Source organism: Oncorhynchus clarkii, chromosome 6 (genome assembly GCF_045791955.1).
Source record: "Oncorhynchus clarkii lewisi isolate Uvic-CL-2024 chromosome 6, UVic_Ocla_1.0, whole genome shotgun sequence".
Lineage (NCBI taxonomy): Eukaryota > Metazoa > Chordata > Actinopteri > Salmoniformes > Salmonidae > Oncorhynchus > Oncorhynchus clarkii.
Window position 1 is genome coordinate 23,664,192 of NC_092152.1, and position 27,601 is coordinate 23,691,792.

Genomic DNA, 27,601 nt, shown 5'->3' on the forward strand with positions numbered 1-27,601 from the left:
TAGTGATGCCTCTTGCACTGAAATGCAGTGGCTTGGACAGCTGCGCCATTCAGGAGCACTCAGGAATTAATGGAATGGTATCGATGCTATTCCATTCGTTTTGTTCTGGCCATTATTATAAGCCGTCCTCTGCTCAGCAGCCTAGACTGGAGTATAGGATAAGTCAACAACATTATTTGGGTATAAGTTAACAGAATATTAACTTTTAAAAGTGAGATTTTTTTAATCATGACATTTCTACCCTTTTTTCGTGATCTCCAATTGGTAGTTACAGTCTTGTCCCATCACTGCAACTCCCGTACGGACTCGGGAGAGGCAAAGGTCGAGAGCAGTGGTTCCTCCCAAACATGACCCTGCCAAGCCTCACTGCTTCTTGACACAATGCTCGCTTAACCCGGAAGCCAGAGGCACCAATGGGTCGGAGGAAACACAGTACACTAAACCCTTCCCAATCCCGGACAACAATGGGCCAATTGTGTACCGCCTCATGGGTCTTAAGGTCACGGCCGGCTGCGACACAGTCTGGGATCGAACCAGGATCTGTAGTGATGCAGTGCCTTAGACCGCTGCGCCACTCGGGAGGCCTAAAAGTGAGATTTGAACTAAACTTTTTTACAGTAGCCCACTAGCTATAGCCCTATGCAGAGACTATGTGAGAAAAGGATCCTAACCAACATTGTACCAGATTCTTCAGTTTTGCATCTACAGTAAACTAAATCATCAAATATGGACCCAATTGTATGAACCGTATGGTAAATTCTACTCTGTCTGAATGAGTTCATCATAATCTTGACTTCTTATATAGCCTAGGCCTATGCTATCAAATCTTATATATTGTTCTTTATATCAAGCTTGGATTGGTTACTTCTCAGAATTGTTTGTGTTATTTGTTCAATATCACATGTAACAAACTCAGTGGGAGGACTAAACACAAACACAACTTTGAACTTTTGGTCAAATACCAGAAGAAGACTGGACAGACTGATAGATCAGCTGAGAGGTGTTCACATTTCCATGAACATAACAGGAGTGAGGTAAGGGATAAGTGCAGAGTGTGTGTCAGAGTTCCAAGATTTTGGGGGGTTTGTGTTTGGTAGTAGGCAGCAAAATCATTCTCACCATCATCAGATTTAGCCTAAACATTTACGATATGATATGTATGTAGCCTACTACATTTCGAACCTGGACTTTTATTGAATAATCATATCATATCTGAACTTAATCAGATTTTTTCTAAATACATCATTCTCTACTTTCCTCTAGTCTGTGTGTTGAGATTTAGACACATAATAATTCAAATTGGGAAATCAATAATTATGGTGTCTGTATTTCATGTGATTGTGAGATGCAGGTTAGCATAGAGACTATTGATTGAGAGGTTAATATTCAACTATTTAGTGTATGACCTTAAAACACAAGAGCTCCTATCACCAAACTGTCTTTTCATTTGCTTTACTGTCCTGGCACGAATAAATTCACTACCACAGCACAGGTTAATTTGGGACATTTGAACTTTAGATGCATTACGGATTACCAGCTTTTCTATCTCTAAATTGCAAATGTCTGGACGCGATGAGTGACATGTTTCATTCTGAGTCAGGGCATGCAAAAGCACTAAAGACCTCCGTTCATTTTCAAAATGGAAATCTCTCCTCCAGAAATGGATTCCATTCAGTATGATCAATTTGGTACGTCTGACATTGAAAGTAACCACAGTCGGAGGAAAATCATCCCACAAAGAGGTAAACTCATATATTTTAATCAATATCTGTTAATGTGCCTTCATATTCCATGTACTGTGGCAAGAAAAAGTATGTGAATCCTTTGGAATTACCTGGATTTCTGCATAAACGTTACATAAAATGTTATCTGATCTTCATCTAAGTCACAATAATAGACAAACACAGTGTGCTTAAACTAATAACAGACAGATAATTGTATTGTTCTTGTTCACTCACAAAATTTCAGTTTGCTATTCACAAAAAGCATTGCCTGATGTGAATCATGCCTCGAACAAATGAGATCTCAGAAGACCTAAGATTAAGAATTGTTGCCTTGCATAAAGCTGGAAAGGGTTACAAAAGTATCTCTAAAAGACAGTCCACGGTAAGACAAATTGTCTATAAATGGAGAAATTTCAGCACTGTTGCTACTCTCCCTAGGAGTGGCCTTCCTGCAAAGATGACTGCAAGAGCACAGCGCAAAATGCTTAATGAGGTTAAGAAGAATCCTAGAGTGTCAGCAAAAGACTTACAGAAATCTCTGGAAGATGGTAACATCTCTGTTGACGAGTCTACGACACGTAAAACACTAAACAAGAATGGTGTTCATTGGCGGGCACCACGGAAAAAGCCACTGCTGTCCAAAAAAACCCATTGCTGCACGTCTGAAGTTCGCAAAAGAGCACCTGGATGTTCCACAGTGCCACGGGCAAAATGTTCTTTGGACAGATTAAACTAAAGTTGTGTTGTTTGGAAGGAAGGAACACACAACACTGTGTGTGGAGAAAAAAGGCACAGCACAGCACACCAACATCAACACCTCATCCCAACTGTAAACTATGGTGGGGCTGCTTTGCTGCCTCAGGGCCTGGACAGCTTGCTATCATCGATGGAGAAATGAATTCCTAAGTTTATCAAGACATTTTGCAGGAGATTGTATCTGTTAGCCAATTGAAGCTCAACAGAAGTTACGTGATGCAACAGGACAACAACCCAAAAGACAGTAGTAAATCAACAACAGAATGGCTTGAACATAAGAAAATACACCTTCTGGAGTGGCCCAGTCAGTCCTGACCTCAACTTGATTGAGATGCTGTGGCAGGACCTCAAGAGAGCGGTTCACACCAGACATCCCAAGAATATTGTGGAACTGATACAGTTTTATAAAGAGGAATGGTCCAAAATTCCTCCTGACCGTTGTGCAGGTCTGATCCGCAACTACATAAAACGTTTGGTTGAGGTTGTTGCTGTCAAAGGAGGATCAATCTGTTATTAAATCCAAGGGTTCATGTACTTTTTCCAACCTGCACTGTGAATGTTTACACAGTGTGTTCATTAAAGACATGAAAAATTATAATTGTTTGTGTGTTAGTTTAAGCAGACTGTTTAAGCAGACTGTGTTTGTCTACCCAGAGGAAGATCAGATAAAATGTTATGACCAATTTATGCAAAAATCCTGGTAATTTTAAAGGGTTCACATACTTTTTCTTTCCACTGTATATTATTTCAGGTATGCAGAGCAGGGTGGTTCATCTCCTGTATGGTGTCTTGGTGCTTCTCCTGTTGATACTACTGCTGATAACTGGACTTAAATGTAAGGCTAGCTTATTGTACAGTTCATTTATCATTCAAGAGGACCAAAAGACAAATCAAATTGTATTGTTAAACTCTCTATTACCAATTCATAATTTCATTTTTTTTTCTTCAATCAAACCTTCCTCCATTTTCCTAAGTCTCTCAGTTAAACCAAGCGATAGTTGATGTCCATCTTTACCTTGAGTCCCTGAACAAGACTGTGATAAGTGCTTGTGCCACATCTTCCAGTTCAGGTACAGTGATGTTTAAAGGACTAATAATCCTCAGAGCCTTGTTGAAGGATCATATATTATATTAGACATGTACACTACCCTCCTGTATTTATTTTACCTTTATTTAACTAGGCAAGTCAGTTAAGAACAAATTCTTATTTTCAATGACAGCCTAACCCTAGTGGGTTAACTGCCTGTTCAGGGGTAGAACAACAGATTTGTACCTTGTCAGCTCGGGGGTTTGAACTTGCAACCTTCCGGTTACTAGTCCAACGCTCTAACCACCCTGCCGCCCAGTATTTTGGATTTGAGATCATTTGAGATCAAATGTTTCATATGAGGCGACAGTACAGAATTTCCCCTTATAATGTATCGGAGGGTATTGTCATACATATTTGTTTTACCATTTAGAAATAAAAGCACTTTATGTATCTAGTCCCCTCATTTGAAGTATTCATAAGTATTTGGACAAATTCACTTTTAGTGCATTAAAGTAGTCAAAAGTGTAGTATTTGGTCCCATATTCCTGGCACGCTTTTGACAACAAACTTGATGCATTTGCAGTTTGTTTTGGTTGTGGTTCTGTTTCGGAATATGTTTTGCCCAATAAGAACTGAATGGAGAATAATTTATTGTGTCATTTTGGAGTCACTTTTATTATAAGTAAGACTAAAATGTGTTTTGGAACAGTTCTTTATTAATGTGGATGCTACCATGATTATGGATAATCGTGAATAATGGTGAGTAAGAAAGTTACAGAGGCACAAAGATCAATAACCCCTGTTATTGTAATGGTAAGAGGTTAGGATGTCTACGGGGTATGATATTTGTGTAACTTTCTCACTTATCATTATTCACAATTCATTCAGGACAATCCTTAATAATGGTAGCATCCACATTATGTGTTTAGAAACATATTATATTATTATTTACAATTAAATTAAATACCCTCAAATTAAAGCTGACAGTCTGCACTTTCAGATCGTATCATTTAAAATCCAAAGTGCTGGAATACAGAGCCAAAACAACATAAAATGTGTCACTGTCCCAATACTTTTGGAGCTCACTGTATGTACTATTCCATAGGGAGTGTAAGAACAACCACTACCATATGGAATGGCATTATGATCACTTGTGGGAAGAAAAAATGACATTTCAGAACTCCATTAGCCAGATCAAAGATTGCCCCATTGTTTCAGACATGACCTGATTTGTATGTGTACATGGGGAATGTGTGTACTAAGCTAACATATGGAATTGTTTAAAAAATGTAGATGATTTTAGGAGCCCTGTAGGTATATACAGTTGAAGTCATAGGTTTACACATACCTTAGCCAAATACATTTAATCTCAGTTTTTCACAATTCCTGACATTTAATCCTAGTAAAAATGATCTGTTTTAGGTCAGTTAGGATCACCAGTTTGTTTTAAGAATGTGAAATGTCAGAATAATAGTAGAGAGAATGATTTATTTCAGGTTTTATTTCTTTCATCACATTCCCAGTGGGTCATAAGTTTACATACAGTCAATAAGTATTTGCCTTTAAATTGTTTAACTTGGATCAATTTTTTTATTTATTTCACCTTTATTTAACCAGGTAGGCTAGTTGAGAACAAGTTCTCATTTGCAACTGCGACCTGGCCAAGATAAGGCATAGCAGTGTGAACAGACAACACAGAGTTACACATGGAGTAAACAATTAACAAGTCAATAACACAGTAGAAAAAAGGGGAGTCTATATATACATTGTGTGCAAAAGGCATGAGAAGGTAGGCAAATAATTACAATTATGCAGATTAACACTGGAGTGATAAATGATCAGATGGTTATGTAAAGGTAGAGATAGAGATATTGGTGTGCAAAAGAGCAGAAAAATAAATAAATAAAAACAGTATGGGGGTGAGGTAGGTGAAAATGGGTGGGCTATTTACCAATAGACTATGTACAGCTGCAGCGATCGGTTAGCTGCTCAGATAGCAGATGTTTGAAGTTGGTGAGGGAGATAAAAGTCTCCAACTTCAGCGATTTTTGCAATTCGTTCCAATCACAGGCAGCAGAGAACTGGAACGAAAGGCGGCCAAATGAGGTGTTGGCTTTAGGGATGATCAGTGAGATACACCTGCTGGAGCGCGTGCTACGGATGGGTGTTGCCATCGTAACCAGTGAACTGAGATAAGGCGGAGCTTTACCTAGCATGGACTTGTAGATGACCTGGAGCCAGTGGGTCTGGCGACGAATATGTAGCGAGGGCCAGCCGACTAGAGCATACAAGTCGCAGTGGTGGGTGGTATAAGGTGCTTTAGTGACAAAACGGATGGCACTGTGATAAACTGCATCCAGTTTGCTGAGTAGAGTGTTGGAAGCAATTTTGTAGATGACATCGCCGAAGTCGAGGATCGGTAGGATAGTCAGTTTTACTAGGGTAAGTTTGGCGGCGTGAGTGAAGGAGGCTTTGTTGCGGAATAGAAAGCCGACTCTTGATTTGATTTTCGATTGGAGATGTTTGATATGGGTCTGGAAGGAGAGTTTAGAGTCTAGCCAGACACCTAGGTACTTATAGATGTCCACATATTCAAGGTCGGAACCATCCAGGGTGGTGATGCTGGTCAGGCGTGCGGGTGCAGGCAGCGAACGGTTGAAAAGCATGCATTTGGTTTTACTAGCGTTTAAGAGCAGTTGGAGGCCACGGAAGGAGTGCTGTATGGCATTGAAGCTCGTTTGGAGGTTAGATAGCACAGTGTCCAAGGACGGGCCGGAAGTATATAGAATGGTGTCGTCTGCGTAGAGGTGGATCAGGGAATCGCCCGCAGCATGAGAAACATCATTGATATATACAGAGAAAAGAGTCGGCCCGAGAATTGAACCCTGTGGCACCCCCATAGAGACTGCCAGAGGACCGGACAGCATGCCCTCCGATTTGACACACTGAACTCTGTCTGCAAAGTAATTGGTGAACCAGGCAAGGCAGTCATCCGAAAAACCGAGGCTACTGAGTCTGCCGATAAGAATACGGTGATTGACAGAGTCGAAAGCCTTGGCAAGGTCTATGAAGACGGCTGCACAGTACTGTCTTTTATCGATGGCGGTTATGATATCGTTTAGTACCTTGAGCGTGGCTGAGGTACACCCGTGACCGGCTCGGAAACCAGATTGCACAGCGGAGAAGGTACGGTGGGATTCAAGATGGTCAGTGATCTGTTTGTTGACTTGGCTTTCGAAGACCTTAGATAGGCAGGGCAGGATGGATATTGGTCTGTAACAGTTTGGGTCCAGGGTGTCGCCCCCTTTGAAGAGGGGGATGACTGCGGCAGCTTTCCAATCCTTGGGGATCTCAGACGATATGAAAGAGAGGTTGAACAGGCTGGTAATAGGGGTTGCGACAATGGCGGCGGATAGTTTCAGGAATAGAGGGTCCAGATTGTCAAGCCCAGCTGATTTGTACGGGTCCAGGTTTTGCAGCTCTTTCAGAACATCTGCTATCTGGATTTGGGTAAAGGAGAACCTGGAGAGGCTTGGGCAAGTAGCTGCGGGGGGGGGGGGAGCTGTTGGACGAGGTTGGAGTAGCCAGGCGGAAGGCATGGCCAGCCGTTGAGAAATGCTTGTTGAAGTTTTCGATAATCATGGATTTATCGGTGGTGACCGTGTTACCTAGCCTCAGTGCAGTGGGCAGCTGGGAGGAGGTGCTCTTGTTCTCCATGGACTTCACAGTGTCCCAGAACTTTTTGGAGTTGGAGCTACAGGATGCAAACTTCTGCCTGAAGAAGTTGGCTTTAGCTTTCCTGACTGACTGTGTGTATTGGTTCCTGACTTCCCTGAACAGTTGCATATCGCGGGGACTGTTCGATGTTAGTGCAGTCCGCCACAGGATGTTTTTGTGCTGGTCGAGGGCAGTCAGGTCTGGAGTGAACCAGGGGCTATATCTGTTCTTAGTTCTGCATTTTTTGAACGGAGCATGCTTATCTAAAATGGTGAGGAAGTTACTTTTAAAGAAAGACCAGGCATCCTCAACTGACGGGATGAGGTCAATGTCCTTCCAGGATACCCGGGCCAGGTCGATTAGAAAGGCCTGCTCACAGAAGTGTTTTAGGAAGCGTTTGACAGTGATGAGGGGTGGTCGTTTGACTGCGGCTCCATAGCGGATACAGGCAATGAGGCAGTGATCGCTGAGATCCTGGTTGAAGACAGCGGAGGTGTATTTGGAGGGCCAGTTGGTCAGGATGACGTCAATGAGGGTGCCCTTGTTTACAGAGTTAGGGTTGTACCTGGTGGGTTCCTTGATGATTTGAGTGAGATTGAGGGCATCTAGCTTAGATTGTAGGACTGCCGGGGTGTTAAGCATATCCCAGTTTAGGTCACCTAACAGAACAAACTCTGAAGCTAGATGGGGGGCGATCAATTCACAAATGGTGTCCAGGGCACAGCTGGGAGCTGAGGGGGGTCGGTAGCAGGCGGCAACAGTGAGAGACTTATTTCTGGAGAGAGTAATTTTCAAAATTAGTAGTTCGAACTGTTTGGGTATGGACCTGGAAAGTATGACATTACTTTGCAGGCTATCTCTGCAGTAGACTGCAACTCCTCCTCCTTTGGCAGTTCTATCTTGACGGAAGATGTTATAGTTGGGTATGGAAATCTCAGAATTTTTGGTGGCCTTCCTGAGCCAGGATTCAGACACGGCAAGGACATCAGGGTTAGCAGAGTGTGCTAGAGCAGTGAGTAAGACAAACTTAGGGAGGAGGCTTCTGATGTTGACATGCATGAAACCAAGGCTTTTTCGATCACAGAAGTCAACAAATGAGGGTGCCTGGGGACATGCAGGGCCTGGGTTTACCTCCACATCACCCGCGGAACAGAGAAGGAGTAGTATGAGGGTGCGGCTGAAGGCTATCAAAACTGGTCGCCTAGGGCGTTGGGGACAGAGAATAAGAGGAGCAGGTTTCTGGGCATGGTAGAATATATTCAGGGCATAATGCGCAAACAGGGGTATGGTGGGGTGCGGGTACAGCGGAGGTAAGCCCAGGCACTGGGTGATGATGAGAGAGGTTGTATCTCTGGACATGCTGGTTGTAATGGGTGAGGTCACCGCATGTGTGGGGGGTGGGACAAAGGAGGTAACAGGGGTATAAAGAGTGGAACTAGGGGCTCCATTGTAAACTAAAACAATGATAACTAACCTGCACAACAGTATACAAGGCATATTGACATTTGAGAAAGACATACAGCGAGGCATACAGTAATCACAGGTGTTGAATTGGGAGAGCTAGCTAAAACAGTAGGTGAGACAACAGCTAATCAGCTAGCACAACAACAGCAGGTAGAATGGCGATTGATTAGGCAGAGAGGGTCGGATTAACTACACACAGAGCCTAAGTGCGGCTGGGGCCGACAGATAAAACATAAACAAGCAGAATGGATTACCGTGATTAATGGACAGTCCAGCATGCATCAGCTATGTAGCCAAGTGATCAGTGTCCAAGGGGCAGCGGTGGATGGGGCAGGGAAGCTGGACTGGCGAGTGTTATCCAGGTTAGAAAACTAACAATGACCAAATAGCTTGTAGCCAGTTAGCTGGTTAGCTTCTGGAGGTTCTTGAGTGTGTTCTAAAAATGTAAAGATAATAGCGGTTCCGTATCACATTGGGTGAGGCAGGTTACCGGAAGGTATAAACAAATTAAAAATCGAAAAGGGATAGAAAGTAAATATGGGTTCAGTGAGTGTTTGGGACGCGGCGATTCAGACGGTTAGCAGGCCTGTGATGAACGTTTCGGGGTGCCTTCCACGTTTCGGGGTGCCTTCCACAAGCTTCCCTCAATAAGTTGGGTGAATTTTGGCCCATTCCTCCTGACAGAGCTGGTGTAACTGACTCAGGTTTGTAGGCCTCCTTGCTCACACACACTTTTTCAGTTCTGCCCACAAATGTTCTATAGGATTGAGGTCAGGGTTTTGTGATGGCCACTCCAATACCTTGACTTTGTTGCCCTTAAGCCATTTTTCCACAACTTTGGAAGTATGCTTGGGGTCAGTGTCCATTTGGAAGACCCATTTACGACCAAACTTTAACTTCCTGACTGATGTCTTGGGATGTTGCTTCAATATATCCACATAATTGTCCTGCCTCATCCTTCCATCTATTTTGTGAAATGCACCAGTCCTTCCTGCAGCAAAGAACCCCCACAACATGATGCTGCCACCCCCGTGCTTCACAGTTGGAATGGTGTTCTTTGGCTTGCAAGCATCCCCCTTTTTCCTCCAAACATAACAATGGTCATTATGGCCAAATAGTTATATTTTTGTTTCATCAGACCAGGGGACATTTCTCAAAAAAGTACAATCTTTGTCCCCATGTGCAGTTGCAAACCGTAGTCTGGCTTTTTTATGGCAGTTTCGGAGCAGTGGCTTCTTCCTTGCTGAGCGGCCTTTCAGGTTATGTCGATGTAGGACTCGTTTTACTGTGGATATAGACACTTTTGAACCTGTTTCCTCCAGAATCTTCACAAGGTCCTTTGCTGTTGTTTTGGGATTGATTTGCACTTTTTGCACCAAAGTACGTTCATCTCTAGGAGACAGAACGTGTCTCCTTCCTGAGTGGTATGAAGGCTGCGTGGTCCCATGATGTTAATACTTTTGTACTATTGTTTGTACAGATGAACGTGGTATCTTCAGGTGTTTGGAAATTGCTCCCAAGGATGAACCAGACTTGTGGTCTTGGCTGATTTACTTTGATTTTCCCATGATGTCAAGAAAAGAGGCACTGAGTTTGAAGGTAGGCCTTGAAATACATCCACAGGTACTCAAATGATGTCAATTAGCCTATCAGAAGCTTCTAAAGCCATGACATCATTTTCTGGAATTTTCCAAGCTGTTGAAAAAGGCACAGTCAACTTAGTGTATGTAAACTTCTGATCCACTGGAATTGTAATACAGTTAATTATAAATGAAATAATCTGTCTCTGAACAATTGTTGGAAAAATGGCTTGTGTCATAAACAAAGTAGATGTCTTAACCGACTTGCCAAAACTATAGTTTGTTAACATGAAATTTGTGGAGTGGTTGAAAAACGAGTTTTAATAACTCCAACCTAAGTGTATGTACTTCCGACTTCAGCTGTATATACTTAATTTAGATTATTTGATAAAATATTGAATTTGGCCTTTACTACTGTAGACCATGGAAACACATTGAATAATACATTCATAAATGGCGAAACAGACAGTCCAAAAATAAATAATAAGAAATTAGGGTTTGAATTGTCTGTCCTATATCTAGAATATGTAAGAAAGCTCAGGAATTATTTTTGTTTTTTGGACACATACAGTGCATTGGGAAAGTATTCAGACCTCTTGACTTTTTTCACATGTTGTTACTTTACAGCCTTATTCCAAAATTGATTAAATAGTTGTTTTCCCTCATCAAACTACACACAATACCCCATAATGACAAAGCAAAAACAAGTTTTTAGAAGAAAAAAATAATATTAAATTTACATAAGTCCTGAGCGCTCTGGAGCAGGTTCTCTCTGTACTTTGCTCTGTTCATCTTTCCCTTGATCCTGATTAGTCTCCCAGTCCCTTCCGCAGAAAAACATCTGCATAGTATGATGCTGCCACCACCATGCTTCACCGTAGGGATGGTATTGGCCAGGTGATGAGCAGTGCCTGGTTTCTTCCAGACGTGACACCTGGCATTCAGGCCAAAGAGTTCAATCTTGGTTTCATCAGACCAGAGGATCTTGTTTCTTATGGTTTGAAAGTCTTTAGATGCCTTTTGGCGAATTCCAAGCGGGCCTTCATGTGCCTTTTACTGAGGACTGTCTTCCGTCTGGCCACTCTACCATAAAGGCATGATTGGTGATGAAAGTTTATTGGAATCTGTGTGGGTAGCTGGACAGGTAGAATGACTGACAGTGAAGGTGAACAGGTGGTCATGGGTCAGGTGACAGAGGAATGGATGAGACTGAGGCAGGAATTCCTTTAACCATAAAGTGGTATATTTATTGGGTAGTTTGTCTGTGCTGCATAACAAAGGAAACAGAATAACATGTATCCAATCAAATTCATAATCACAAAGATCAAATCATAACAATCATAACAATCATAACAATCATTCTCATTAAGAAGTCAATAGGAATCGTCATTGAGTCATTTCGGCTGATAAGTATTCATCATAATCATGAAAATAATAATACAAATAATTCAATCAGTTATCGGTTATTTAATCTATAATCTCCATCAGTTTGATATCAGAATTGATCCGTTCAGTAAACAATAATGATGTTTTATATTTCATCCTTTCAGGTTTGTCTTCATATGTACATGTAATTTCGTTACATTTCAACCATATGTCAATGGCATAATTGGGCTGTGATGATCCGTAAGGCCGTGATCATTGTCCATTGACATAACACAATAGGTTTGAAGCATGTGCTCCAAGCCGCGCTCCACGCTAATAACTATAAACAATAACTGATGGCCCGCTCTCCCGATCGCAACAGATAGTTCAGATGAAAGGTAACAGATTCGGTGGATTTACGTTGATTCATGGACACACAGAATGTCTGGATTAGACAGAGTTAAGGAAGAGAAAGCAGCGAGGTCTGGCGATGGCGATTTCCTCCTTTTAATGAGTTGAGATCTGTCGGACATTTCCACTTGACCTAATTAAAGTGCCCCTGGCCCAGCTGAGCAAGTGGCCATGAATTAAAGGAACGATTCCACCAACTCCATGGGCCTTTCTACAGGTGGATTGCTGCAGAGATGATAATCCTTCTGGAAGGTTCTCCCATCTCCACAGAGGAACCCATCTCCACAGAGGAACCGATGGTCACTCTGTCAGTGACCATCGGGTTCTTGGTCACCTCTCTGACCAAGGCCCTTCTCCCCCTATTGCTCAGTGGCCGGGCAGACAGCTCTAGGAAGAGTCATGGTGGTTCCAAACTTCTTACATTTAAGAATGACGGTGGCAAATGTGTTCTTAGTTGACCTTCAAAACTGCAGATTTGTTTTGTTACCCTTCCCCAGATCTGTGCACTGTCAACGGTGGGACCTAATATAAGGATCGAGGAGTTGTGAATTCTGAGATGCCATTCTGCACACCGCTCTAGTACTGTGCCGTTATTTGCCTATTTGTGGCCCGCCTGTTAGCTTGTACGATTCTTGCCATTCTCCTTCAACCTCTCATCAACTAGCTGTTTTCGCCCACAGGACCGCCGTGGACTGGATGTTTTTTGTTTGACTAGTCAGGATCGAGGCAAAGATGAATGGAGGGGTGGCAGGTAGCTTAGTGGTTAGAGCATTGGGCCAGTTACCGGAAGGTTGCTGGATCGAATCCCCGAGCTTACAAGGTAAAAATATGTTGTTCTGCCCCTGAACAAGGCAGTTAGCCCACTGTTTTCCAGTAGGCTTTCATTGTAAATAAGAATTTGTTCTTAACTGACTTGCATAGTTAAATAAAGGTTTACAAAAATGTTGCAAAGTACCGAGAGATCCTTGATGAAAACCTGCTCAAGACCTCAGATTGGGGTGAAGGTTCACCTTCCAAAAGGACAATGACCCTAAGGACACAGCCAAGACAGCGAAGGAGTGGCTTCGGGACAACTCTCTGAATGTCCATGAGTGGCCCAGCCATAGCCCGGACTTGAACCCGATCAAACATCTCTGGAGAAACCTGAAAATAGCTGTGCAGCAACGCTCCCCATCCAACCTGACAGAGCCTGAGAGTATCTGCAGAGAATAATGGGAGAAACAGCTGTGCCAAGCTTTTAGCGTCATACCCAAGAAGACTCAAGACTGTAATCGCTGCCAAAGGTGCTTCAACAAGTAAAGGGTCTGAATACTTATGTAAATTTGATATCTGTTTTTATTTGTAATACACTTGCAAAAATGTCTAAAAAACTATTTTTGCTTTGTCAGATTGATGAGGGGGGAAAAAACGATTTGATCAATTTTATAATAAGGCTGTAACGTAACAAAAATGTGGAAAAGGTCAGGGGGTCTGAATAGTTTCCGAACGCACTGTATATCAGTGGATAACATTGTAGATGCTTTGTTCATAATCTCTCACTCCTTCCTTCATTCATTATCTTACTCATGTCCCTTTCAGACCCAGCTACTATCAACCATAACTATCATGATGAATTTCAGCTTCCAGTGATAGGTACGTGACTTATTGGTAGATAAAGTCCATCCCTATCCATTGTGCAAAACATTGTGTCCTCCTCAGGAACTTGTAATGAAGAATGGTGGTCCTTCCAGGATAGCTGCTACCTGGCATCAAAAAGGAAGCTCAACTGGAAAAGTGCAGAGGAAAAATGTATTGAGCTGGGAGCACACCTGCTTGTTCTTAACAGTGAGGATGAGCTGGTAAGGCCAAGGAGGTGAAGCAGTATTGGTCTCATATCAAGAGCTGTGGGCTATGTTAAATGTTCTTTATTTGTGCTGTTTAGGACTACATCTCTCAAATGATTGATGCAGGAAAGAGATACTGGGTTGGGCTTGTGGAGAGAGCACAAGAGGGCCACTGGACCTGGGTGGATGGAACTGACTACAAATCAACTCCACAGTAAGGGAGTACTGGGATGATGAGAGTAGGGCAGCGGAGGCTGGTGGGAGGACAGGCTCAGTGTAATGACTGAAATGGAATCAATGGAATCGTACCAAACACACCACATACATCAAACACATGAAAAACAAATTTGTTTGACTCCATTCCAGCCATTTACAATGAGCCCATCTTCCTATATCTGCCCCCACCAGCCTCCTCTGGAGTAGGGATATTGTCTATCACATCCTAAAAACACAGTCATCAGACATTATAATTAAGCAATAAGGCCTAAGGGGGTGTGATATATGGCCAATATACCACGGCTTAGGGCTGTTCTTATGCACGACGCAACGCAGAGTGATTGGGTACAGCCCTTAGCTGTGGTATTTTGTCCATATACCACAGACCCCCGAGATGCCTTATTGCAATTATAAACTGATTACCAACCTAACCAGAGCAGTAAAAATATATGTTTTGGCATACCCGTGGTATACCCGGCTGTCAGCCAATCAGCATTCAGGGCTCGAACCACCCAGTTTATAATATGTAATATCCTTCCCTCTACTGTCTTTGCTCAGCTTCTGGGATAAAGGGCAGCCAGACGACTGGCAGGTTGGTGTGATTGGAGAGGACTGTGGACAGCTTCATGACGGTCCACACAGACGACGCAAGCTTTGGAATGATGCAGACTGCAGCCTAATGTACAATTACATCTGTGAGGCAAAGGGGAAATGAGAAACAGTAGACCCATGCTTGCCATTGACACATGAGCTGTAAGCTATGCCAGTGCTGCCCGACTGATATAACATGACAGTCTCAGGATACAGGAGAAAGGATGGATTTCTTTCAGTGACTGTACAACAATCACAAATGATGGTATTGAGCATAAGAAGCACACAGTGTATAACATGAGCTTATTCACAGAATAAAGTTTAATTAAACCTTGGTATGTCAGAATTTAATAGCTTTCTTGGAGGTCTTTTCCACTCTATCTGTGGGTGTATATGAATAGCAATAACCAATACAAAGGCACATATTGGATCATAACAGCTGTTATTGATTTCAAGAGAAGGTGGGCCACTGCAGGTTATGTCCTGGTTCCCCGTGCATTACCATACTAGCAGTGCTCACCGGGAAGGTGCTCATGCTCTGGGTTGTACCCCGCCTTGTCAAAGCACATGGCTGCTTTTCTGTCACACTCGCAGATAAACATCTCACACGGATTGTTGTTTTCTGTATGAGAGAGAGACAGAAGAAAAAATGAGGAGGCGGGAGGGGAAGAAGAGGGAAAATCGAGAGAGAAAGATGGGGTAATGGTAAATGGTTTTCAAGGGGGAAGGAAAATAGAGCTTCTCCAATTTAAAAGATGCAGCGGACTAGACCATCCTAAAGAGGGTGCTGTTGCAGAATAAAAGTTATATTTTGACAAAGGGACTGTTTTTGAATCCTAGTTATGCTGCTCACACTCGCCTTTGCAGGTGACAGTCTTAGAGGCTCTGTCACACTGGTAGCTATATATTTCAGTGTAAGGGTTGTCAAAGATGCCCCAGCAATCCTCGTGCTGCATGGAATCAGAGTAGCAGTAGTCATGAACCTGACAGCATCTGGAACACACAGAGGGCATCTGTTTCAATACAAGTATAATGACTGACTTCCTGTTAAAGGTAATGTATATAGCCCCCCCCCCCAACACACTGTATAACTCCCGCCATCCACCTACACCGTGTACACAACCTCCAGGTTCAAATTAATCCTCTTCTCAGATTCTTGCCGTGTTCACTATCCCTGACCCCATCTTCCCCTCCATGACTGCGTACCTGTCCAGATCATCCACAGGTGTGCCTGAGCCGCCCTTCCCACAGTAGCAGCCGTAGTCAGCGTAGTCCAGCACAGGCCAGCTGCTAGGGTTAACACAGACGATCATCGCTCTGAACTGCCATAGTGCCCATGGGTTGGGTTCATGCATCGCCAGCACTGAAACACATGAGAGGCCACGTCTCAGACAGACAGAGCACATTCAAATATCTACACCGGACATTACCATTTTTATATCAGGAACAAATAAAAACTAGTGAATCACTCAAATGGAACCATACGGCATCATGGTTGAACTGGGCAACGTCACATTCACAACTGGGAAACGTGGCTGGTGAGCCCTTATTGCTTAATGTAAATGTATTTTGCACAACCAGCTGTGAGTAAAATATTTTGCAGTGCACATTGACTTGACTAAGGGAATATTTTCTGCAAAGAAAGCTATGACAGGATGACTGTACACTGCTCTGTTATTAAAAAGCATAGACAGCATCAAAGCTCTGTCTTAAAATACAGTGTAATTAATAATACTTACAGACTGGCAGACAGAAGGCTAACAGCAGCAGAGTGTGAGAAGACCTCATTTTGGTGATGAAGAGTGTCACTGATTTGGAACGCAACTGATATATATAGAATCATGGCCTTTAGGGGCAGGCTTTGGATGATTAGATAGGGTGAGATACACAGTGCACAGTAGACTGCACAGACATATTTTAATAAACACGTGTGTATAGTGATAAAGGTGTATTGAATCACATTTCAATACCGGTTACATGTTTTATTTATTTAACCTTAATTTAACCAGGTGAATCTCAGTGATTAAAACTCTTTTTCAAGAGCAATAGGATAATATGCAGAAATACAGGAGACTCATTAGGTCATTGTACAAGGCTTGACTGGAGTTGTGCAATGGAAATGTGTGGGAATTTAAGCATGTGTTTTGTTATTTACACAGCTGTCTGCTGGAATGTACTTTGGAAGAACTTCAGGGGAAATGCAAAATGTACCTTTTCAGAGTATTAGCAATTGATATGATAGAGGACAATGCTGGTATTTCAACCCTAACAATGACTGCTTTAAGAAAGCAATATAAAAGAAGAACAATGACATAAATCAGTCTAATTTGATTGGATATACCATAGAGAATTGAAATATTTATTTAATCCAGCCATAAAACATCCACCAGCCAATATTTCAGTTAGGATTTGACTTACTTCAACTCTACTTTATAGACCTGAGGCTGGTATTACTCAGCAGCCCCCAGCATAATTACTTAGCATAACAGATCCTGACATTTTAGTGTCATGTGGAAATCACATTCAACCCATGTTTTCCATTACGTGTCATATCTCATGTTTCTGTTTTGAATTTGTAGCCGTGATAGCAGTAGCAATATTGGGTAAACAAGTTTAGAACCTGAGGAAAGCATTTTAGCTGAGATATCATTCATATTCCTGGCTGTATGACACAACCCCTCCCAGTTTAGCACTTGTTCTCCTTGACCTCCCTTCATCTAATATAAGAGGTGGTAAGGTTGGTGTATACCCTCAATGCTTCCTCTGTCATGCATCCAAAATCCCTCCTGTTGCTGCTGACCGGTAAGCCTGTCACATTTCAATATTGATCCGAAGCTTGTTGTCCACTTTTTCACGTGCCTAAGAATATACATACAGTCTGAGATGATTTCAGATAGAATAATACTCATGTGTGCCCTCTGTAACGCTTATTTGGAACCTCAATGTCAGGAATATGTGCAGTAGTGTGACTGATAGCTTCACCTCCCTCCTCTGCCAGCATACGCAGCCCATGGTTCACTGCAGCCCCAGGCTCTGTGGCAATTTGGCAGAATGATCACGTGCACCCAGCCTGATGTCAACCCCTTCATGTACAATAACTATGGCTGTTGGTGTGGCTTGGGGGGGACTGGGACCCCCAGGGATGACCTGGATAGGTAACTGGATTTCATTCCACTTGTGTTGGACATCATGACCAGGTGTTTCTGTGCATCTCAGAAAACTCATTACTTTCTTCTCTCAGGTGTTGTGAGGTCCACGACCTCTGCTACCGAGCGAGCAGGCATCTTCCAGAGTGCCGTCCCATCATTGACGTCCCTTACATCAAGGTGTACATATTCTCTTGCACGAATGGGCAGGTCTCCTGTTCAGGTAACAACTGAATTGTAGAAATAATAAAATAATTTGTGGACATACATTTTCAATAAACTATACAATCTGCCCAAGCTCTATAATATTGTCAGATGCAATGATGTTTTGAAGTAAAGGTGAGGTTTCAGCTTTCTGATTATAACTGCAACTAATGTTTATCATGAGCCTAAACCTGTTTGCTCACACCTCAGCTTCCAACGATGTGTGCCAGGCCTCAGTGTGCGAATGTGACCGAGTCGCCGCCAACTGCTTCGCCCAGTCCACCTACAACCCTGAGAACAATAACCTGGACCCCAAAACCCACTGTATCACCTGAGCCAAGACAGATCCTCTGGAAGCAGTACAAACATCTGAAACTACTGTAGATTCACTACAGTATTCACTTCTGTTTATGAATCCTGTTTCATGGATGTGTGTCATGTTTGCTGGAATGGAATTTACTGTGCCAATTAAACTGTTGACCTATTAAATGATTGAATGGCATTCTTTTGAGTATGTGTTTGTTAGTTCTGTATTTGTATTGAACGCATAGCATTCTGTGTAAGTAATAACTGGAGAATACCTGTATACAGTGCATTCAGAAAGAATTCAGACCCCTTGACTTTTTCCAATTTTTTTTACTTTACAGTCTTATTCTAAAACTGATAAAATTTTAAAAAAAATCCTCAATCTACACACACAATACCTTATAATGACAAAGCAAAAACAGGTTTTTAGAAATGTTTGCAAATGTAATCTCTTATCAATCTCACTAGGATAAAGACCTCCATTCCTGTCATTATTGAAAGAGATCGTGATACCTCACATCTCAAAATAGGGCTACTTAATGTTAGATCCCTTACTTCAAAGGCAATTATAGTCAATGACCTAATCACTGATCATAATCTTGATGTGATTGGCCTGACTGCAACATGGCTTAAGCCTGATGAATTTACTGTGTTAAATGAGGCCTCACCTCCTGGTTACACTAGTGACCATATCCCCCGTGCATTCCGCAAAGGCGGAGGTGTTGCTAACATTTACGATAGCAAATTTCAATTTAGCTTCTAGTCATGATTCACGCAGTCTCCTCTGAACAGTTGATGTTGAGATGTGTCTGTTACTTGAACTCTGTGAAACATTTATTTTGGCTGCAATCTGAGGTGCAGTTAACTCTAATGAACTTATCCTCTTCAGCAGAGGTAACTCTGGGTCTTCCTGTCCTGTGGCAGTTCTCATGAGAGCCAGTTTCATCATAGACCCTGATGGTTTTTGTGACGGCACTTGAAGAAACTTTCAAAGTTCTTGAAATGTTCCATATTGACTGACCTTCATGTCTTCAAGTAATGATGGACTGTCTTTTCTCTTTGCCTATTTGAGCTGTTCTTGCCTCAATATGGACTTGGTCTTTTACCAAATAGGGCTATCTTCTGTATATCACCCCTACCTTGTCAAAACACAAGGTAGCATTAAATGCATTAAGGAAATAAATTCCAAAAATTAACTAAAGGCACACCTGTTAATTTAAATGCATTCCAGTTGACTACCATAAGAAGCTGGTTGAGAGAACGCCAACTGTCATCAAGGCAAAAGGTGGCTACTTTAAAGAATCTCAAACATAAAATCTATTTTGATATATTTAACACTTTTTCGGTTACCACATGATTTCATATGCTTTATTTCATAGGTTTGATGTAGAAAGTAGTACAAATAAAGGCAAACCCTTGAACTGGCAAGTTTCTTCACTGACATTTTCAACCTCTCCCTGACCTCGTCTGTAATACCCACGTTTCAAGCAGACCACCAAATCAAATCAAAATGTATGTCACATACACATGGTTAGCAGATGTTAATGCGAGTGTAGCGAAATGCTTGAGTTTCTAGTTCCGACTATGCAGTAATAACCAACGAGTAATCTAACCTAATAATTTCACAACAACTACCTTATACACGCAAGTGTAAAGGGATGAAGAATATGTGCATAAAGATATATGAATGAGTGATGGTACAGAACAGCATAGGCAAGATGCAGTAGATGGTATCGAGTACACTATATACATATGAGATGAGTAATGTAGGGTATGTAAACATTAAGTGGCATTGTTTAAAGTGGCTAGTGATACATTTATTCATCAATTTCCATTATTAAAGTGGCTGGAGTTAAGTCAGTATGTTGGCAGCAGCCACTCAATGTTAGTGGTGGCTGTTTAACAGTCTGATGGCCTTGAGATAGAAGCTGTTTTTCAGTCTCTCGGTCCCTGCATTGATGCACCTGTACTGACCTCGCCTTATGGATGATAGCGGGGTGAACAGGCAGTGGTTGTTGTCCTTGATGATCTTTATGGCCTTCCTGTGACATCGGGTGGTGTAGGTGTCCTGGAGGGCAGGTAGTTTGCCCCCGGTGATGCGTTGTGCAGACCTCACTACCCTCTGGAGAGCCTTACGGTTGTGGGCGGAGCAGTTGCCGTACCAGGCGGTGATACAGCCCGACAGGATGTTCTCGATTGTGCATCTGTAAAAGTTTGAGTGCTTTTGGTGACAAGCCAAATTTCTTCAGCCTCCTGAGGTTGAAGAGGCGCTCCTGCGCATTCCTCACCACGCTGTCTGTGTGGGTGGACCAATTCAGTTTGTCCGTGATGTGTACGCCGAGGAACTTAAAACTTACTACCCTCTCCACTACTGTCCCGTCGATGTGGATAGGGGGGTGCTCCCTCTGCTGTTTCTTGAAGTCCACGATCATCTCCTTTGTTTTGTTGACGTTTAGTGTGAGATTATTTTCCTGACACCACACTCCGAGGGCCCTCACCTCCTCCCTGTAGGCCGTCTCGTCATTGTTGGTAATCAAGCCTACCACCGTAGTGTCGTCTGCAAACTTGATGATTGAGTTGGATGCGCGCATGGCCATGCAGTCGTAGGTGAACAGGGAGTACAGGAGAGGGCTCAGAACGCATCCTTGTGGGGCCCCAGTGTTGAGGATCAGCGGGATGGAGATGTTACCTACCCTCACCACCTGGGGGCGGCCCGTCAGGAAGTCTAGTACCCAGTTGCACAGGGCGGGGTCAAGACCCAGGATCTCGAGCTTGATGACGAGTTTGGAGGGCACTATAGTATTAAATGCTGAGCTGTAGTCGATGAATAGCATTCTCACATAGGTCTTCCTCTTGTCCAGATGGTTAGGGCAGTGTGCATGCGATTGCATCATCTGTGGACCTGTTGGGGCGGTAAGCAAATTGGAGTGGGTCTAGGGTGTCAGGTAGGGTGGAGGTGATATGGTCCTTGACTAGTCTCTCAAAGCACTTCATGATGACGGAAGTGAGTGCTACGGGGTAGTCGTTTAGCTCAGTTACCTTAGCTTTCTTGGGAACAGGAACAATGGTGGCCCTCTTGAAGCATGTGGGAACAGCAGACTGGGATAAGGATTGATTGAATATGTCCGTAAACACACCAGCCAGCTGGTCTGCACATGCTCTGAGGACACGGCTGGGGATGCCATCTGGGCCTGCAGCCCTGCGAGGGTTAACACATTTAAATGTTTCACTCACGTAGGCTGCAGTGAAGGAGAGTCCGTAGGTTTTGGTAGGGGTCCGTGTCAGTGGCACTGTATTGTCCTCAAAGCGAGCAAAGAAGTTGTTTAGTCTGTCTGGGAGCAAGACATCCTGTTCCGCGACAGGGCTGGTTTTCTTTTTGTAATCCGTGATTGACTGTAGACCCTGCCACATACCTCTTGTGTCTGAGCCATTGAATTGCAACTCTACTTTGTCTCTATACTGACGCTGAGCTTGTTTGATTGCCTTCCTGTTTTAGTCTCTGTCTATAGACTGGAAGCAACAAAATTGAGTCGTGGTCAGCTTTTCCGATTTGCTCATAGAATTTAGGGAGTCTTGTTTTCAGATTAGCCTTGTTAAAATCCCCAGTTACAATGAATGCAGCCTCAGGATATGTGGTTTCCAGGGGGGGGGGGGGCGGGGAATATATGCAGCTGTGACTATAATCGAAGAGAATTCTCTTGGTAGATAATGCGGTCGACATTTAATTGTGAGGAATTCTAAGTCAGGTGAACAGAAGGACTTGAGTTCCTTTATATTGTTATGATCACACCACGTCTCGTTAATCATAAGGCATACCCCCCCGCCCCTCTTCTTGCCAGAAAGATGCTGGTTTCTGTTGGCGTGATGCGTGAAGAAACCAGTTGGCTGTACCGACTCTGATAGCGTGTCTCAAGTGAGCCATGTTTCCGTGAAGCAAAGAACGTTAGTCTCTTATGTCTCTCTGGAATGCTACCCTTGCTCAGATTTCATCAACCTATTTGTCAAGAGATTGGACATTGGCGAGTAGTATGCTCAGGAGTGGTGCGCGATGTGCCCGTCTCCGGAGCCTGACCAGAAGACCGCTTCGTCTGCCCCTTTTACGGCGACATTGTTTTGGTTCACCGGTTGGGATCCAAACCATTGTCCTGGGTGGTGGGCAAAACAGAGGATCCGCTTCGGGAAAGTCGTATTCCTGGTCGTAATGATGGTGAGTTGACGTTGCTCTTATATCCAGTAGTTCGTCCCGACTGTATGTAATAAAACCTAAGATTACCTGGGGTACCAATGTAAGAAATAACACATAAAAAAAACAAAATACTGCATAGTTTCCTAGGAACGCGAAGCGAGGCAGCCATCTCTGTTGGCACCGACAGATATAGTCTCGTTATTTTACTGCTGCTCTTTAACTACTTACTTTTATTTCTTATTCATATTTTTTAAATGCATTGTTGGTTAGGGGCTTGTAAGTAAGAATTTCACTGTAAAATCTACACCTGTTGTAGTCGGCGCATGTGACTAACATTTGATTTGAAGCTGTAATTGCTGCCAAAAGGTTAAAAAAAAGCACTGAGTAAAGTTTCTGAATACTTATGTAAATGTGATATCCGTTATTCTTTTTTTATACACTGCTAAAATTTCTAAAAACCTGTTTTTGCTTTGTCATTACGGGGTAGTCAGTAGATTGACGAGTGGGAAAAAACTATTTAATCCATTTTCGAAAAACAAAATGTTGAAAAAGTCAATGGGTCTGAATCCTTTCCGAATGCACTGTAATATAGTTATTGGAGTGTACGAGTGGAAGTGAGATCAAAAGGTGTTAAGACCAAGAATCAATATGCAAAAGCAGTCTAACAAGGTAAATTCTGGACTGAATCCAATAACTTTTTGTCCACCTTGGTTTGTGTATTTATATGGCTATCTCCACTTTCTGGTGTAGTGTTGTAGCAGCTGGTTTTGTCTCACCATTACACAATGATACTTTTCCATTAACTAGCATGATAAGCGTCTGTTTGGCAAATGCAGGTCTTTTTCCATGCGCTAATATGAAGATATCTGAACATTTTAACTCTTAAAAGGTCATATTATTTACAGATCATCTGAGATAGAGAGAAGTTTAATCATCGATATAAAAAACAGAATTATACAAGAATAGATTTGAAACGTTTCTAGGCAGGACGCACATGATGGCATGATTAGATCGGCTTGTACAGAAGTGTGGTCACATACTTCTTTTTGTAGCGGTGGGTTGCGCTAAGAACCATCACCCCATCCTGAAAGAAAATAAAATAGACACGGATCAGGCAGGAATGTCTTGAGATGCAGAGTTGAGGTCTATTTAACACAAGATTTGAATTGCGCTATTCTATGTCAAATTCAACTGACAACAGGGAATGTAATTGACCCCATCTCTGCTGAGGTGTCTGATCTAGTGAGGAAACAAATGAGTTGAGAGCAGCAATGATTGACCTTGATGGAGAGGGCATAGAGGTGGTTGAGCATCACATGGTTGGGCTCTGGAAGAAGGGCTGGGTCACACTGTTCAGGATATAGAAAACAAACAATTAGCACTAAGAAATTGACATCAATCAGAGAAAATAAAAACATATTTCCATAATCATGACTCCCAATGAAGGTGTTCTCCAGCCTCTGAACCATCACTCACAGACACGCCAGTGTCCTTATTGAGTAGGACTTGCAGCAAGTGTGGTGGCAGGATGGGGGGGTTCTTGAGCTTGTCGCTCGTCTTGGTTATGTATGGGTCCTGCTGGTAGGGTCCCGGAGGGGAACTCGAGAGGTCTGAAATCACAGGGACACATACTATGATTCAATGTGCAGTAAACCACCAGGTGAAATTAGGCACGTTAATTAATTTACCATCAGAAATTAAATGGCCTTCAACACTAAATGGAGTTGTTATTGGTAAAACACATAAATTATGATGGTAATCAAGCATCAGTACCTGACATGTCTGCACATTCCTGAGAATCAATCATGAGGGCATCAAACACCTCAAAGTCAGTCCTCTTCACCTGAATGACATTATTGACCGTGCCAGTTTTGGTCGTCAACACAGCCTGTGAAGGATGAAATACAGTTGAAAGACTGAACAAAGAGGGAATGGTATTATATCATTCCGACAGAGGGTTTGTACTCACCCCTGTCGGGTCGAGGGTCCACTGTCCATCTACACAGAATTTATACTGGTGTTCTCCCTCAGGCAAGTCCACAACCGCTGCAAAGTTGTTCTGGCTGGGTCAGAAAAATAACGCAATACAAAGATTATTGAGCAGGAAACATTATTCAATTTCAATCCGTATCAACTATTCACATTTTGCCAAATTAAAGTGCTTTTTTCAGGTTTTCCCCAAACCTGCTCACCTTTTGTTGAGGGGAATCTTGGTGGCCCAGTTGTTGAATGATCCAGACACAAAGATCTCTTTGCCAGCGCCTGTCCAACGGAACACAGTGGGCTTGGCCTGACTGGGACATTTACTGTCACTCTCAAGGTCCCGCTGCCAGGCTAGAAACTCCTGGATCTCCTGAGGAGCCTGGCACAATTGGACTCACATTAACATCATCACTACACATGGAGGCCCACAGAAAAAAAAGTTAGGTTTAGCCTGCCCTACAGGCAACCTTGTAAATACTTCAATGTAAATCTGAATGAATTAACCCCTTTAGACTTCACTATCTATATTTCTGTACATTTTTTGCCTCTCGGGTGTTAAACAGGTCAGCATCATCTGTGCTGTCCATGATAATCTTGGGCCGTGCTCCATCCTTGGCACCTTGTCCATCGTCACGCTGATAGGGCCTCTCACCCTGACCTGCACTGGCCCGCTCACCACTGCTGCTGTTGTTTCCCATTCTGACTCAGCAACAACCACTGCACTGATCATCAACACACAAGTATGAAAAAATGATCAACAACAATAATACTGTTAATATAGTACACATCAGCCCTTATATATACAAGGAACATTGACATAACGTAATATGAATATATCTTGTAATATCTGACATTTACATGACAGAAAATATTTTCAGAAGCTGGCCTGGTTGAACATTTAGCCAATCTGAGCATTTCCTCGTTGAACAGACACGCTTGCACCAGGGTGGGACAGCAGCTTTCCTGTGTATATTAAGGCACGTGCACAGTGCCGACGTCAGATATGGCTCGGAAAAACATACCTCAATCCAGGGATGAGAAATGGGTTGTGCTCAGAATTGATAACTAGGACAAAAACGGCAGTTTACTTAAAAACTATCCGTCATTCAATCTACTCGGTGTAACAGTTGGGATAATGGGACGATTCGAAGCCCATTTCTCATCCCTGATTGAAGTAGGGGCCTATGTTTCCAAGCCATATCTCGCACAGGCTACACCGTGCCTTAATATACACAGGATGTAAATAAGCAGGATCGAATCAGCTGGCGAATCCTCCACCAAAGCCTATTGTAATTAATTGAGAAATGGCCAAGACCAAAATGTAAGCATTTGATAAAATATCCCCGTCTCCTGACATGACCAATACCCCTACCCCCAACACAAACTTGCTCGCAAAAACAAACACTGGCGCAGACACACACTGACATTAGGTTTGCGTTTCCGTGCATCAGCAAAAACCATATGACCTACTATATATACCACCTATGGCAAAAACTGCCTCGCTACTCAAACTTAAAAACACATCACATCCGGAAGATCCATGCCAAAGTAACATTGAAGTAGGCCTAATTGTTTTCACTTTTCTTACCTTCGTTTAATTTCTGGAAATTATAATACTGGGAATCTACGCTATTGTATTTCCTATCGCCATTTTCCCCTGAACGGGTAAATTGTAACCTAACCCAAAGACAGACGACTGTAGGCTGCACGAGCACACACCTCTTCCTGTTTTTTCGCATTCGAAGTCACGCCTGTCTCGGAATGATTTTTCAGACCATTGAGTAAAGTATTGAGTAAAGTATTTCAAAAACTAGTGTAACCTTTTCTAGGTCACAACAGAAAACACTACTGTGAAGCTGGAGCAAATTTTAGGAATGGCCATGATGGATTCCTAGGTTTAAAAAAGGAAACGTTCAGGGCCCGGTTTCGCAAAAGCATCTTAAGCCTAAATTAATTTTAGAACCATAGAATTTATCCTATGGTTCTAATTATGAATTTAGCCTTAAAGTGGCAATCAGCATCTGAAACAACAACACGTGAATTCGCTCCTGTTTCGGTAAAAAGCCAAGGAACGGGACTGGAGAAATGTAACAACTCTCAAATTCATAGACAGAGCTATGGATTCAAGGACTGACCATCCATGATATCACAATTATAGTTTTAACCATGTTTTGAGGCTATATAGTGTTAGTTTACATGTACTTTGTTTACCAATATTGGAGTAAAACAAGCTTATATGTTGGGTTATGATGTGGTATGACAGTTATACAAAGCTCACGAGGCATTCTTAAAGAATCAAGTAAAAAAATTAATGTAGGAAACTGCCGATTGCCTCTTAAAGATGATTTTGGGAAACCGGACCCAGGTCCATGAACAGACTTGGGTTGTGTCGCTTGAACTTTTGCTACGTTGCGGTTTGTGCTGAACTACACGTTTTTCCAAAACGTTATGTAGGTTCTTGAACAGACTTTGAGAAACGTTGTACAATAATTATAATAATTTGTACACTGCAAATTGACGACAACTAAACCGAAAAAGAGATTGAATTTGAAAATAACAATAATTTCATACCTGGATTACATTGATAAACGATCACTTTCTCTTTTTTTATTTGTGTGAATACTTGGGAACAGATTTCCTGAATGATTTTATTTTTGGATGAATTCCTGGTGATTCTGGTGATTCTATGTGTCTTTTTTTAAATTATTATTATTATTTGTTTTAATCAAAATGTTTTTTGTTGTTGTTTTTTTTAAACTTTTATTAAACTAGGTAAGTCAGTTAAGAACAAATTCTTATTTACAATAACAGCCTACCAGGGAACAGTGGGTTAACTGCCTTGTTCAGGGGCAGAATGACCTTGTCAGCTTGGGGATTCGATCCAGAAAGTACCTGCCGCCACTTTGGGGGCCTGTCATGCCAAATAATGTCCCCCGGCCAAATAGTGTCCCCCTCTACGTCACAATGGGATTCGATAAACTATTAGTGTCTGGGTGTTGGGCAGAACCCCTAGGTCCTGGAGAACAAGAGCAGAGTTAAAGGGAACAGGGTACGAGACAGACGTAAACAAGAAAACACACAATTTACTCTTTACTTGAG

The 27,601-nt window shown here is 42.5% G+C and overlaps 4 protein-coding genes across 8 annotated transcripts; 2 read left to right on the forward strand and 2 right to left on the reverse strand.

The window, feature by feature from the left end:
- The first annotated feature begins 977 nt into the window (after window positions 1-977).
- LOC139410819 (C-type lectin domain family 4 member E-like) lies at window positions 978-15,013 on the forward strand. 3 transcript variants are annotated; one of them, XM_071156359.1, is made up of 8 exons: window positions 978-1,034; window positions 1,659-1,742; window positions 3,232-3,315; window positions 3,455-3,550; window positions 13,626-13,679; window positions 13,746-13,885; window positions 13,969-14,084; window positions 14,645-15,013. In XM_071156359.1, exons 2-8 carry the CDS (start codon window positions 1,661-1,663, stop codon window positions 14,799-14,801), a joined length of 729 nt encoding a protein of 242 aa, XP_071012460.1. In that variant the 5' UTR covers window positions 978-1,034; window positions 1,659-1,660; the 3' UTR covers window positions 14,802-15,013. The 3 variants fall into 3 exon arrangements, with proteins under 3 accessions (XP_071012460.1, XP_071012459.1, XP_071012458.1); XM_071156358.1 differs by lacking the exon at window positions 978-1,034 and having other exon boundaries at window positions 1,422-1,742; window positions 13,761-13,885; XM_071156357.1 differs by lacking the exon at window positions 978-1,034 and having other exon boundaries at window positions 1,425-1,742.
- Window positions 15,014-15,162: 149 nt separating this feature from the next.
- Window positions 15,163-16,465, reverse strand: LOC139410820 (phospholipase A2, group IB (pancreas)). The gene is made up of 4 exons (XM_071156360.1): window positions 16,417-16,465; window positions 15,884-16,040; window positions 15,537-15,670; window positions 15,163-15,299 (listed from the first exon to the last, which is right to left on the reverse strand). The coding sequence occupies exons 1-4, from the start codon at window positions 16,463-16,465 to the stop codon at window positions 15,184-15,186; spliced, it is 456 nt and encodes a 151-aa protein (XP_071012461.1). The 3' UTR covers window positions 15,163-15,183.
- A 962-nt stretch (window positions 16,466-17,427) lies between these two features.
- Window positions 17,428-18,412, forward strand: LOC139410821 (phospholipase A2, minor isoenzyme-like). The gene is made up of 4 exons (XM_071156361.1): window positions 17,428-17,479; window positions 17,676-17,832; window positions 17,919-18,046; window positions 18,238-18,412. Exons 1-4 carry the CDS (start codon window positions 17,446-17,448, stop codon window positions 18,360-18,362), a joined length of 444 nt encoding a protein of 147 aa, XP_071012462.1. The 5' UTR covers window positions 17,428-17,445; the 3' UTR covers window positions 18,363-18,412.
- A 234-nt stretch (window positions 18,413-18,646) lies between these two features.
- LOC139410829 (5'-AMP-activated protein kinase subunit beta-1-like) lies at window positions 18,647-26,227 on the reverse strand. 3 transcript variants are annotated; one of them, XM_071156378.1, is made up of 8 exons: window positions 26,091-26,196; window positions 25,039-25,219; window positions 24,712-24,881; window positions 24,489-24,582; window positions 24,293-24,407; window positions 23,996-24,129; window positions 23,800-23,868; window positions 18,647-23,603 (listed from the first exon to the last, which is right to left on the reverse strand). In XM_071156378.1, the coding sequence occupies exons 2-8, from the start codon at window positions 25,198-25,200 to the stop codon at window positions 23,526-23,528; spliced, it is 822 nt and encodes a 273-aa protein (XP_071012479.1). In that variant the 5' UTR covers window positions 25,201-25,219; window positions 26,091-26,196; the 3' UTR covers window positions 18,647-23,525. The 3 variants fall into 3 exon arrangements, with proteins under 3 accessions (XP_071012479.1, XP_071012477.1, XP_071012478.1); XM_071156376.1 differs by having other exon boundaries at window positions 18,649-23,603; window positions 25,039-25,224; window positions 26,091-26,227; XM_071156377.1 differs by having other exon boundaries at window positions 22,766-23,603; window positions 25,039-25,229; window positions 26,091-26,178.
- Between the last annotated feature and the right edge of the window lie 1,374 nt (window positions 26,228-27,601).

What these genes read in the sequence shown, in the direction of transcription:
- LOC139410821 (XM_071156361.1), top strand. Translation starts at nt 17,446, where the DNA reads ATGCATCCAAAATCCCTCCTGTTGCTGCTGACCG. An exon ending in CCCAGGGATGACCTGGATAG is followed by an intron (nt 17,833 to 17,918) that starts GTAACTGGATTT and finishes TTCTTCTCTCAG; the next exon opens with GTGTTGTGAGGTCCACGACC. An exon ending in TGGGCAGGTCTCCTGTTCAG is followed by an intron (nt 18,047 to 18,237) that starts GTAACAACTGAA and finishes CTCACACCTCAG; the next exon opens with CTTCCAACGATGTGTGCCAG.
- LOC139410829 (XM_071156378.1), bottom strand. Translation starts at nt 25,200, where the DNA reads ATGGGAAACAACAGCAGCAGTGGTGAGCGGGCCAGTGCAGGTCAGGGT. An exon ending in ACACCCGAGAGGCAAAAAAT is followed by an intron (nt 24,882 to 25,038) that starts GTACAGAAATAT and finishes CAATTGTGCCAG; the next exon opens with GCTCCTCAGGAGATCCAGGA. An exon ending in GGAATGTGCAGACATGTCAG is followed by an intron (nt 24,130 to 24,292) that starts GTACTGATGCTT and finishes CTGTGATTTCAG; the next exon opens with ACCTCTCGAGTTCCCCTCCG.
- LOC139410820 (XM_071156360.1), bottom strand. Translation starts at nt 16,465, where the DNA reads ATGAGGTCTTCTCACACTCTGCTGCTGTTAGCCTTCTGTCTGCCAGTC. An exon ending in AGCCTTCTGTCTGCCAGTCT is followed by an intron (nt 16,041 to 16,416) that starts GTAAGTATTATT and finishes CATGTGTTTCAG; the next exon opens with TGCTGGCGATGCATGAACCC. An exon ending in CCTGTGGATGATCTGGACAG is followed by an intron (nt 15,671 to 15,883) that starts GTACGCAGTCAT and finishes TGTGTGTTCCAG; the next exon opens with ATGCTGTCAGGTTCATGACT.
- LOC139410819 (XM_071156357.1), top strand. Translation starts at nt 1,640, where the DNA reads ATGGAAATCTCTCCTCCAGAAATGGATTCCATTCAGTATGATCAATTT. An exon ending in GCTGATAACTGGACTTAAAT is followed by an intron (nt 3,316 to 3,454) that starts GTAAGGCTAGCT and finishes CATTTTCCTAAG; the next exon opens with TCTCTCAGTTAAACCAAGCG. An exon ending in GACTACAAATCAACTCCACA is followed by an intron (nt 14,085 to 14,644) that starts GTAAGGGAGTAC and finishes GTCTTTGCTCAG; the next exon opens with CTTCTGGGATAAAGGGCAGC.